Source organism: Sceloporus occidentalis, unplaced genomic scaffold (assembly GCF_023333645.1).
Source record: "Sceloporus occidentalis isolate IW3139 unplaced genomic scaffold, rSceOcc1.0.p SCAF_4, whole genome shotgun sequence".
In the NCBI taxonomy this organism is placed as follows: Eukaryota; Metazoa; Chordata; class Lepidosauria; order Squamata; family Phrynosomatidae; genus Sceloporus; species Sceloporus occidentalis.
In genome coordinates this window covers 182,231,357-182,244,418 of record NW_028316984.1, presented here as the reverse complement: position 1 = coordinate 182,244,418, position 13,062 = coordinate 182,231,357, and the positions used below count along the sequence as shown (strand labels likewise).

Below are 13,062 nucleotides of genomic sequence, written 5' to 3'. Positions count from 1 at the left end.
TGGGGAGGATGGGCTGTGGTGTTCCTCCTCAGCAGCCATGAATTTTTTCCTTCTTTGACAGTATGTCTTAGGCTGCATCTGCATTGCAGAAATAAGCCAGTTTCACACCACTTTAACTGTCATGGTTCAGTGCTATGGAATTCTAAAACTGTAGTTTGTTGTGGCACCAGAGCTCTGTAACAGAAAATGTGTTATAAAACTACAATTCCCAGAATTCCATAGCATGAGCCATGGCAGTTCAAGTGGTATGAAACTGGAGTATCTAGCCTTCTCTGTGAGAGAGCACTGGTGCCACAAAACATTACAATTCCCAGAATTCCATAGCACTGAGCCCTGGCGTCAAACTGGATTATTTCTGCAGTGCAGATGCAGCCGAAGATGCACGTAATCTCTCCCCAGAGAAAACATTCCATTTTTGGACTGCAACTCCCCAAGTCTTCAGGGCTTGGGTTGGCTGGAGGATTCTGGGAGTTGCAATCCCAAAAAGGGATTCTGCTTCTGCTTCTTCTGCAACACACATTTTATTATTATTAAGCTTTATTTATAAAGCGCTGAAAATTTACACAGCGCTGTACATACAATCTTTTTAATTGGACGGTTCCCTGCCCTCGGGCTTACAATCTAAAAAGACATGACACAAAAGGAGAAGGGAAAGATGGTGGGGAGGGGGCCTCTCTAGTAGGATAATACATATAAAATACATAGCAATACAGGAAGTGATTCAATAAAACAGACAACAAAAGAACATCAAATAGCAAGTGTGTACCAACTACAGCAAGACTTGAGGAAGGTAATGCAATTCCTGCAGCTTTCCAGCATCCGACCTATCCCTGAACTCAACTTTTTGATTCCCTTATCTAAGGTTTGCCTGTAGTTCTAATTTCAGGACAGGAGGCTTTCATAAGATCAGGGAAGTGAAATAGGTTGTTATATCTTGGTAGTTAGCCGCCACCTAGTGTGGCAGAATGGAATCTCACAACACAAAACTAGCTCGATTGCCCAGCAGTGCCATGCTTTGGCTGCAAAAGGGCTAGAGATGTGAAGGACTCTAAAAACACACACAAGAAAAATGAGGGGAAAGTTTTCTTTTCACTTCCCCCCCCCCCCCGAAGCCCTATTTTCCCAGAAAAAATGGGAACAAGTAAATTGTGGAATATATTGTCTTTAGGAATGATGAATGCAAGTTAAAGTCTGTGCAAGTATACAACAGTAGCACATGGTTTGTACCCTGGTGCTGGTGCATGCTTCCCACCACAGAAAGAAACAGTTGTAGCCAGTGTGCACAGAAATGATATTGATCCATGGTATATTAGGGAAAAAATAGCCAGTTCCCCATATCAAATACCCTGAGCTGTATTGATGTACAATATGAGATCACTGCAATTCCTGATTCTGGTTTCCTTTTCTCAGTTCTTTTTAAGGAATGAATGCTGTTGTCTGTTTCACACTATGGAGGACTAGAGGAGACAAAATAATTATATTATTTTTACTAATTTTGATGTGTTCTCATGCCACCACTGCTCTGGAACAATTATTGGGGTTCTCCCCTCAAACAGTGTTGCAGCAGCCATTAAATATGGTGGTACCCCTATCCCTATCCTCCCAAATTGGACTTTTTCTACTTTCCAGTGCCTTTGACTGTGAAGGTTCCTCTCAAAATTTGTAACTAAATGGGATCAGACATTGAAGATGCTGTGCTTTTTCATAGAATCATAGAGTTGGAAGAGACCACAGGGACCATCCAGTCCAACCCCCTGCCATGCAGGAAATCCAAATCAAAGCATCCCCAGCAGATGGCCATCTAGCCTCTGCTTGAAGACCTCCAAGGAAGGAGACTCCACTACACTCCAAGGGAGTGTGTTCCACTGTCAAACAGCCCTTACTGTCAGGAAGTTCTTCCTAATGTTGAGGTGGAATCTCTTTTCCTGGAGCTTGCATCCATTGTTCTGGGTCCTGTTCTCTGGAACAGCAGAAAACAAGCTTGCTCCCTCCTCAATATGACATCCTTTCAAATATTTAAACAGGGCTATCATATCACCTCTTAACCTTCTCTTCTCCAGGCTAAACATCCCCAGCTCCCTGAGTCGTTCCTCATAGGGCAAGGTTTCCAGACCTTTCACCATTTTAGTCGCCCTCCTCTGGACACGCTCCAGTTTCTCAATGTCCTTTTTGAATTGTGGTGCCCAGAACTGGACACAATATTCCAGGTGGGGCCTGACTAGAGCAGAATACAGTGGCACTATTACTTCTCTTGATCTAGACACTATACTTTTATTGATGCAGCCTAAAATTGCATTGGCCTTTTTAGCTGCCACATCACACTGTTCACTCATGTTCAACTTGTGGTCTACTTGGACTCCAAGATCCCTTTCACATGTAGTTTCATTCAGCCAGGTGTCCCTCATGCTCTATCTGTGCATTTCATTTTTCCGCCCTAAGTGCAGTTCCTTACATTTCTCTGTGTTGAATTTCATTTTGTTAGCTTTGGCCCAGTTTTCTAGTCTATTCAGATCATTTTGAATGTTGATCTTGTCCTCTGGAATATTAGCTATTCCTCCTAATTTGGTGTCATCTGCAAATTTGATAAGTAAGCTCCCAATTCTGTCATCCAGGTCATTGATAAAGATGTTGAATAACACTGGGCCCAGGACAGAGCCCTGTGGGACCCCACTGGTCACTTCTCTCCAGGCTGAAAATGAGCCATTGTTGAGCACCCTTTGGGTTCGGCCGGTCAACCAATTACAGATCCATGTAACAGTTACTTTGTCTAGCCCACATTTTATAAGCTTGTTTGCAAGAATATCATGGGAAACCTTGTCAAAGGCCTTACTGAAATCAAGATATACTATATCCACAGCATTCCCTTCATCTACCAAGCTGATAATTTTATCAAAGAAAGAGATCGGATTTGTCTGGCATGACTTGTTTCTCTGAAACCCGTGTTGACTTTTTGTGATTATGGCATTGCCTTCTAGATGTTCACAGACTCTCTGTTTAATGATCTGCTCCAGAATCTTTCCTGGTATTGATGTCAGACTAACTGGACGATAATTGTTGGATTCCTCTTTTTTCCCCTTTTTGAAGATGGGGACAACGTTTGCCCTCCTCCAGTCTGCTGGGATCTCTCCTGTTTTCCAGGAGTTTTCAAATATGATTGCCAATGGCTCTGATATTACATTTGCCAGTTCTTTTAGTACCCTTGGATGTAGTTCATGTGGTCCTGGAAACTTAAATTCATTTAGATTAACAAGGTATTCCTCTACTATCGCTTTACTTATTCTGTGCTGAAATTCCCCTATTCTGTCCTCTGCTCCATTATCCTCAGGTTGAGCACCCTTTGCCTTTTCTGAGAAGACTGAGGCAAAGAAAGTGTTGAGTAATTCTGCCTTTTCTCTGTCTTCTGTTAGCATTTTGCCATCTTCTCCACGCAGTGGCCCTACTGTTTCCTTCTTCTTCCTTTTACTGCAGACATATCCAAAAAATCCCTTTTTATTCTTTTTAACCTCTCTAGCAAGCCTGAGTTCATTCTGCGCTTTAGCTTTTCTGACTTTACCCCTACAAATGCCTGCTATTTCTTTAAATTCCTTTTTTGTGATCCTGGTTTCTTGAGACACCTCCGATTTTTCCTTCTCACTGGAACTGTTTGAAATTGTGCCTTCAGTATCTCTCTTTTGAGAAACTCCCATCCGTCCTGAACCCCCTCCTTTTTTATTATTTCTGACCATGGGATCACCCTCAATACTTCTCTAAGTTTACTGAAATCCGTTCTCCTAAAGTCTAGAATGCGTGTTTGACTATGCCTGGCTTCTCCTTTCCGTTGTATAACAAACTTGTTTATGTTTTACTTACGCTTGCCTCACCTGGCTCTGGACATTAATTTTAATTCCTCTATAGTTTGTCCCTCATATGTCAGCTTCAGGCTCTGGCACCTCTCAATAAATGCCTCTTTCTTAAAAGCCCAGATTTCTGCCATTTTTCTTCACACATGTCAGTCTCACTTCTCCATTTCTAAACTATCTTCATGTTTACATTTTACACTTTACTGCTTTGTGTTGTACACTTTGGTATGTTTTGAGTTCATACGCCACCATTCATCCACCAAAAGCAGAGAGAAGCAGATATAAATAAAATTATTTGGAGGGCCATTTATGATCATGGTAATAGTGCCACAGTCATGAATACGTAGCATAGTTGAATACAGAGAAGTTATGGATCTGTAATTGTAGGCTGAGAGCCAGTGTGGTGTAATGGTTTGGGTGCTGGATTAAGATTCTGAATCCCCACTCATCCATGGAAACCCACTGGTTGACCTTGGGCAAGTCACACTCCCTTAGTCTTAAAGGCAAACGTCCTCTGAACAAATCTTGCCAAGAAAACATTGTGATAGGGTCACCATAAGTCAGAAACTACTTGTAGACACACAAGAACAAGAAAATGTAGGTTACAGATTCTTAACTGCAGTACAGGATGCCAGCCTATAATTTTATGCCATACCAAGTTATATATAACACATTTTATGCTTATAAAATAACAAAGTGGCTTTCAGTCTGTATAGGGTGCTAATGCATTTTTCCAACTTTTCTGAAGATCCTTTTTTTTTCTTTCTTTCTTTCTTTCTTTCTTTCTTTCTTTAAAGTTGTGGTTTGTTTGTTTTTCATGGTTTCAAAATTTCTGGGAATTTTTTTCATCTGTGATTGACTCCAGATCCCCTTTCAAATCTCAAACCTGTTTTTTTTTTCTCCCTTTGCTTTTAGGTGGTCTGGCGGAAACTAGGTGATGCAGCAAGCTCCAAGCCATCGATCCGGCAGCATCTTTCGGGTAACCAGTTCAAAGGCCCTTTATAAGAAACCTCACACTGCAAGACTGGGAGCGGAAAGAACGAGAGAAACAAAGACTTCTCTGCCTCTACCTGCCACAGTCATCTCTCCTGCTGAGTCCCCACCCCACAGTCTGTTCATAGTGTAAATAAGGCAGCTCAAGGCCTAGCTAGTAGGCTGGCCTGATCCAGAACAATGCTACATGGGTTAATAACAATCCCTTTATGGCCCATTTGTGTCACTTGTATTGTAGTGGGGAATATAACCCCAACCCTGCTTTCTTGTATGGTCATATGTAGAAATACTTAAACCCAAGTGAATTTCTAGGAGGGGGAATAAGCAAGGAGCCTCCACTTGTGGAGCATTTACACTTTCTCATTTGTGCCGATGTGTGGAGTGGCAGCACACCAGCTCCCTGCAGCTTGGTTTTGGGGAAAGACTGAGGAAATCACAAGTATAGTTGTTGTTTTCATGCCTGTTGAGAAGAACATATTTGTCATTCGGCTGGTCCCAGTATGCCACAATGTTTTGAGGACCAGTCCCAGAATGCTGCAATTTTTGCATCCCACCAATCTGATAGCAGCCTTCTGGGCTAGGGATGGTCAAAGTGCAACCCCCCAGAGGCAAGTCCCAGTGTCCCTCACTATTGCTTATGCTGGCTAACATTGCTGGGACTTAGATCCCAACAGTATCTTGAGGGATGCTCCTTGCTAACCTCTGCTCTTTGGAGTTAAATCCTTGACTATTTTATAGTTGCCTTCAGGGATGAATAATTGCAATAGTCTTATCCCTGCAGAAGGAGAAAACAAACATTACTCCATAGCAGTGGTATGTAAGCTTTTCTTTACCAGGGACCCCATTTAGATATATTTTGTTGAACACTGAACCATTAACAATTAGACCATCCATTAAATCTTACTTCAGAGGGGGAGGGAAGACATTCTCCTGCTTCTTCCCACCTGTTTGCAGCTGAGGCAGATTGAACAGCAAAGTGCAGGCACAGTCACCCAGCTTTTGCCTTGGCTCCTGTCATGTAGCTACCCTGCTTTGGGGAGGAGATGGGCTGAATAGTCCTCAAACCTTTGTGGACTCCCTGTGAGGACATCACAACTGCCTGGCGTTCCTGGACTACATGTTAAGAACCACTGCTCCACAGTATTCTCCCTATATTAGAATGTCCTGAAGTGCTGCAGAAGAATTAGTTTGTATTGAAAAACACATAGGCTTTTTGCATTAAAAACCTGTGCTGAGATGTTACATTGCCCACTTAGTTACGAATGCATAATTATGTATTGTCTTCTGGACCAAACCCCTCCCCAAATGTCCTTTAACAGCCAGCAGCAGCATTGAGTAATGGAGGTCTGTTCTTCTCAAGATCAGTGCACAGTAGGATGACATTTTCAGTCCCTCCAGCAATCTGCAGGGTGTAGAGTTGCAATAGGGCTCCTGCTTCTGATTGCTGCAGCTTCATTTGCTGGCAGGAGAAGCTGGAAACATTGTTTTCCTCCACCCTGATTGCCACCAGAACAGACCACTATCGCACAGTACAGCTTCTGGCTGACAAGGTAGGTCTGAGACGCATTTATGACTGTGGCAATAGTTGTGTGATCTATGTATGTAGTATAAATGCATATGAAACAATTATGGATCCATAACTCTAGGTTGCCAACCCTGTTTTTTTGTTAAAACTGTGCAGAAAACAATGCTTATTGCACACACACAAATCAACATGTTTTTCTATATAGAATAATTCCTCTACAACAGTTTTAAGACATGTGAATCGGGTGGGTGAGGCAAGATTGTTGTTGGTCTATTCTTCCTGTCTTGGAAACCTCCTATTTTAGACCTTGGAATGAATAATAATGAATATTCTTTCCATTCCTGCTGTGTTCCAAGCAATGCAGTCTGGCCTGTTAGGGGTTTGATCAACCAAAGCGCATGGCTAGCAGGCTCTTACAATTTTACTTTCTGCTCTCCCTAGCTCTGGCTGGTCTTCACAAATCCTAAGTGTGACAGAAAATGGAACTGTGGTGTTTCCCCACTACAGTTCCCACTAGCCAGGTGCCATGTTGGCTGGGGGGGGGGGGGTTTCTGGGAGTTGTAATCCCGAAGGAGTCATTCTCAGAAACCATGGACAATACTAGCTGGGGGATTCTGGAACTTATCACTTGGAAAATGTCACTTTTCTATGTTCTGAATAGCATATAGGGATTTCTATGTTAACATGAGCCCCTTGTGTGAAGGAGAAAATGCCACCATGTGCATAATTTGGCAACTGCAGCAAAAAGGGAACACGTTGCGCAACTTTGACTAGGGTGAGCCAGGTGTAAGGGAGGGCCAGGCTGAGAGGCAGCATTCAGTGCCATCATAGTCAGGCAGCTGCTAGACCTCCATCTTAGGGCCCCACTTCCAGTTCCTGGGATCTTCTGACCCTGTTTTGCTTCTGCCTTGCTGTTGTTACCTCTTCACCTGCCCTCATCCACTCTTTGACTGGAAACATTAATGTATCTTGTCCGCTTTATCCCTGTGTGTTTTTCTGGGAAATGAAATAGGTTGGGCCTAGACAATGAGGTCAAGCAGATGTCCTATGACAAGGAGAAAGAGGAGGAGGCATGGCCTTTCAGAGGAGGCTCTGTTACTTACACGGCCAGTATCTAGCATTCATTAGGTTCCTGTGGTTGTGTCAAAGTAAGTGTTTCAGCAGGTGGAGCAGAACCTACCAAACATCTCTCTTCCCTATGGCTGTTCATGCAGCTGAGCTTGGAAAAGTTACATAGCAAATATTGTGTTCTGACTCAGCCATGCTGGTGGGAGCCAGGGGAAAAAACCTCCAGGCATCGTACAAGGCAATTTCAAATTCATAACTTCTCCATATTCAGCCATGCTCCCTATTGACAACCTTAGCCATATTGCCATGACTGCAAATCCCCTCACCCAAATCTACCATAACAGCTGGCAACTGCATCCAACAACAGAGGTCTATTCTGGTGATCAGGGTGTAGCAAGACAACATTTCTAGCCTCTTCCTTCCAGTAATCTCTAGTGTAATGGGGAGTTGTAACTGGGGTCTTGCTTTTGATTGTTGCACCAGAGGTTACTACAAGGAGTGGGTTTGGAAACATCCTGCAGTGTCCCAGTCTCTAGTAGAACAGACGTTCATTGCTCGATTTGTCTGTTAGTTGATAAGGTTGGTTTAGAGAGTCAGGTTGGGAGATTCACACCGTAACTTTGTCCATGATGTAGGATCCTGGCAAATATATTCAGATTTTGCAAAAGGTACAAGAGCCTGCCTTCGACAATACATAGAAATACCTGCTTCTTTTTCAGGGTTATTTGTATATTCAGATGTTAACCCCATATGGGCAAAATACTCTGTGCATCTTTCTTCTTGCCTGCCTCTTTTAAATACCATAAACAAATGTTTGCCATGTTGATCCACAATATAATTTCGTCCTGATGTGACATTTCAAAGAATGAGAGGCAGTGTGCTTCCCCACCACTGCATTCTCATTGAAATAATTGAACTGAATGGGTAATTTGAAACTGTAAAGCAGAAGAACTGCCATTTCAGTTACACAAAGAAGAAGCTCAGAAAAGTTGCTGCTACCATTGAATCAACTCAAGTCCTTCTCTTTTCTTTGAAATGCTGTGTATAATATGGATGGGCTGATCTTTTTTATTAGACAGGAGCAGCACTTTTGTAACCTGCCAAAGACTTTGCCTACTTTTCCCAGACTCTTCTTCTCTCATCCCATATTTGTCAGTTTTCTGAAAAGTGGATAATGCTCCTTTGGAAACTTGCATTCATGTTTGTAATTAGTGAGAAGATGCTGCAGTTTCAAGCTGTTGCATCCTCGTCTAGAGTTTTGGCCATGGTGATTATAGGTGGTTCAGTGTTGGACCTGTTTCTACTGGATGCCCTTATTTGGGGTTTCTTTCTGATTAAGTACCCGCATAGTATAGAACTGAAATGTCCATTCAGGAGTTTCTCAGTATACCTCGAGAGTAGAGCTTGGAAACACTTATTTTGGGGAGAGTATACGTTATGTTAGCTGGGGCACTGTGAAATTCTATTTACTGCCCCCCTCCTCAAAAGGAACCTTTCCAAGCTGCGCTTTCAACCACTTCCACTTTATTAAAGCTACCACTTCAGTTACCTACTCTTCTTCATTTGCTCCTGCCTTCTCAATTTTGTGTAACCAAAACTGAGTGTGACTGATGACTTAAAATTGTTCCCAGCCTCTCCTTCCCAGTTCTTCTCACTTGCTTCCAGTCCCTTTCTCTAAATGGGGTCCTTAACCTAACTTGGAAATGATACGAATAAGGGTCAAACTAGACTTTATGTTTAATGTGTTTTTAGAAGAGGTGGTCCTTCAACTGGTGAAAGGTGTCTGCTTGTCATAGCATGTTATTATCACCATCTATGCATCTTTCACTTACAATAGTTACTGAAATGTAAACATAAATTTAATTTGTAAGACTGATTGCTGAATCACCAGTCATGGAGGAAACTCAGTTGTATGAATAAAATGGGCTAATATCAAGGAATAGGTGACTGCCTGTTCCTTAAGGTCTAGTTTGATTCTGAGGGTACAAAATATGGTATGGCACACTGGGTAGGAAGCTACAAATAGGGTGTCATCCTTTCCCCATGGCATCTATCTCATCTATTTAAATCAGGGATGAGCAAACTATAGTCCTCGACACATTGCTGAAGTGCAACTCCTTTCATCTGTCTCTGATGACTAGTCTTATGGTGAAGATGGGGACTGAAGTCCAACAATATATGGAAGAACGCAGTTTTACCATTGGCGGTTGAAATAAGTTCCCAACTAGCTTCGAGTTACTTCGAAGTCAGTGAGACAATTATTTTTTTAAATGGGCACCACTGAACCAAAGCCGATTCAGATGAATGGGGCTACCTCCTAGGGGAGTGAAATTGCTACTAGTGGATGGAGCACTTCACCATTATGCCATTCAGATGATGCAGAGTTTAGAAATGGTTTTTAGAGTACAACTCCCAGAATCCCCCAACCATTGTGATGAAGCTTATTCTGGGACTACCTTTCCAGATTTTGTTTAAATGTACATTTAACTTCTTTTAAGTATGCATTTTAACTGTAAATTGTGAAGATGAGAGTCTCAGGATGTATGATCAACATAAGTGCAGCTAACCAAGGAACCTGGACTGACTGCTTTTAGCAGAGGCTTCCTGACTCTAGAATAGACTTTTCAGAGAAAGCACAAATATGTTCCAAATAGTGTTCAGAATCCACTGATGGTTGACTACATGGCTCATTGACTTTTGCTGTGTATGACACTGAGGACAAAGGAGCACCACATTGTTTAGACAGTCAGGGACAAGTGGTGACTGCATGCTATGAATATGTGTTATGATGCAGCTCCTAGACATTGCGTGAGTCCTTTAGTGCTTTCATTCTGATCACTGCAACAAACACCAGGTAAACGTGGCAAACAAGGCCACTAGTCAAATATGAACTATCATCCTTTCTCTTTCAGCCAGCAGACATCTTAGGTGCAACAAATCTAAGGATTTCAGTCACTGATGTGTGAGAAAGTGGTGCTTAATCACTCTGTCAAAGCCAATAATGTTTTATGATGAAAAGATAACTGAAAACTAAGCCTGTAACACACTTTGGAGGAGAAATGGGAAACATGTGGCCCTTTCTCTGTTCGTTGGTGGACTGCAGTCCCTATTGTCCTTCACTATTGAATTTGCCAATATTTGCTAAGGCTGATGAGAACTGAAGTTCAGGAACATCTGGAAGGTCAAATATTCCCCAGTTCAGTGGGGATGGAAAAAGGCAACAATTTTTAAGAGTTGAAAAACAATGTTGTTTCCCCTGGTGGGAATGTTTGTCACTTTCTTCCCCATTGCCATTAGCCAAACATTAGCTGAATCCCTGAATCAAAATTTCTGTAGGTTTGATCCATCTAGTTGGTGAAGCATTTTAATGATGGATGTCATCTGGGATAATACAAAGCATTTTAAAATAATTTAAATAAATAGCAGAATTTAAGGACCCCCCATGACATTTATTCTGCTTATTAAGTTAGGCAATCATCTATACAGGAACATGCCATGTTGGAAAAAATCAAACTAACCAATAAAGAAGTAGTCATCACTCAACAAAGCTCCAACCACCAATGCAACAAGCTTTGAAGCAATAAGGCAGAGTGGGCAGAATACAGGCTGTCAGAAGTTGTTATATTGCAGTCCTCCTCATCCCTAGCCAGCATAGCCATTGGTGTAGAATGCTGGGAGTTGTAGCCCACCATCATCTGGAGGGTCAAAAATATACTCACTCTGTAGTAAAGCAGCTAGGAGAAAGTGGGTTTAAAGACATACAAAGCATAAACTGAAGGCAGATGGTGCCACAGCCTTACCCTACACAGGGTGGTTTGGAGACTACTCAAAGCAATGAAAACGATAGAAAAGTGAGAAGGCAACCAGGATTTTGTAAAAACCACTCAAGTGGAAATTGCACTATCCAGCTAATACATAGAAAAGTACCTCAAATGTAATTGTCTGGAACTCCACCATTATATTTGTAACAAGGTGTTTGCTTTCATGGACAGAAACGTCAAGGTATACCCAAATACAAGTTATGCATTGTAGAGTTTACAGAGGTAGTGCTATGTTTCGTTTTAATCGCTCCTTCATAGTTTAGCTTGAACTGAGCTAAAGTAGTGTCTTCCGGGGCGGGAGGGAATTACACTCAATGACTTTACAGTATGACTTGGGTGCTAAAAGTTCAGTTGTCTAAAATTAGAAAAGCAAAAGTTGCCCACTGTGCTAGAAAATAGTGGGGGTGGGAAAAATACCTGATTAACAGTATATTAGATTGGAAGAAGAGTATTTTCACCCCATAAATAATGGTGATTTTAAAATGTGCAGTTCAAAGTTACGATCTGCTTCAAATATCATTGCAACCAACTTTTTATAACCCTAAAACAGGGCTAGGCAATATTAAACCTTGTCAGCTCTAAAATATTCAAACTAAAATCAAGCACCTGTGCAATTATAGAGCAGGATGCCTTTGAGCACATTTGGGGCCTAGAAATTTATTTTCATTAGCCTGAATCCTATTGTTGGTCTTAGGTCCAATGGGATTTGCCAATGTGTTGATTCAACAATGGATTTAGTATGTCTGCTCTAATTGGGACAAACGAAGGGATTTGATAGCAGTGTACTGAGCTCACAGTTCCTTTCACATAAAAGTTTGCTTTTGGTTACTGCAGTCCTTCATTTCAGTGGCCTAATTTAGGTGGAGAGAGGAGTCACATTGTTGTTGCTACCTTTAAACAATTGGGCATCAGAAACCACTGCTTATTTCCCACAAATTGCCCAGAAAGCAACAGTAGGTCTGTAAATCTACCTTCTGCTTATCTTTGAATCCAAAACACATGGACATTTAGTCGGAGTTGAAACTTTCCTCGAGTTTGAACCTGCTCTAAAACTTCAGAACAATATTTGTTGTTGGATTCTTTCCCTGCCAACATTTTCCTTCTGAGCAATTAATAACATTTGCACATGGGGCAAGAAAAGCAAACTGCAGTAACTGCAAGCATGCTCCTTGCCCACTCTTGCAACAAATTGAGAAAAATCCTATTTCAGGATGGCATATTTTAGCCAAATGATAGCGATAAAAATCAGTGGATTTGGTTCAGATGTGATCATACTTAAGTAGACCTACTGAAAAAAATGACTAAATTGATTCCTGTTGAGTTCAGTGGGTTTGCCTTAAGTATGATCCAGTATGGATCCAACCCAGTGTTTTTAAGTGACCTTTTATCTTTTTAGAAACTGGAGTGGGGCGGGGAGGTACTACTGATCTTTTTCAAACAAAGTGCATGACTGTAAAGTGATAAAAATTGTATATTTTTCATAATGTGAGGAAAGAGTTTATTTGTGCTGCTTTTGGAAATCAGTATGAAATTATGATTTCTGTTAAACCTGTGATCTTATAATCCTGCTATATTTTCTGTATATGACTGACAAATAGAACTGGAATATGATAGCACCTGTGCTCATGTATATAAGCAATGTCTGTAGAATTTAGCACACGTTTATACCTTTTATGGAAACACTTTGCTTTTGTGGGGCCGGGTTTGGGGTGGGGGGGGGAGAAAAAATGTAAGCAGATTTTTTGATAAGTGTGTAAAACCTTCATTTGAAATATTTTAGTAAAAATTAAGAGATTGTGATAGTGTATACATTGGG

The 13,062-nt window shown here is 41.5% G+C and overlaps 1 protein-coding gene across 3 annotated transcripts in view; it reads left to right on the top strand.

The window, feature by feature from the left end:
* The window catches only part of CCDC85C (coiled-coil domain containing 85C), a 248,370-nt gene extending 235,308 nt beyond the window's left edge, over positions 1-13,062 (top strand). For all 3 annotated transcript variants that reach the window (XM_089522511.1, XM_089522510.1, XM_089522509.1), the window contains one exon: positions 4,755-13,062. In XM_089522511.1, coding sequence (XP_089378637.1) covers positions 4,755-4,844 — 90 coding nt within the window. In that variant the 3' untranslated portion in view covers positions 4,845-13,062. The remainder of the gene's footprint in view (positions 1-4,754) is intronic.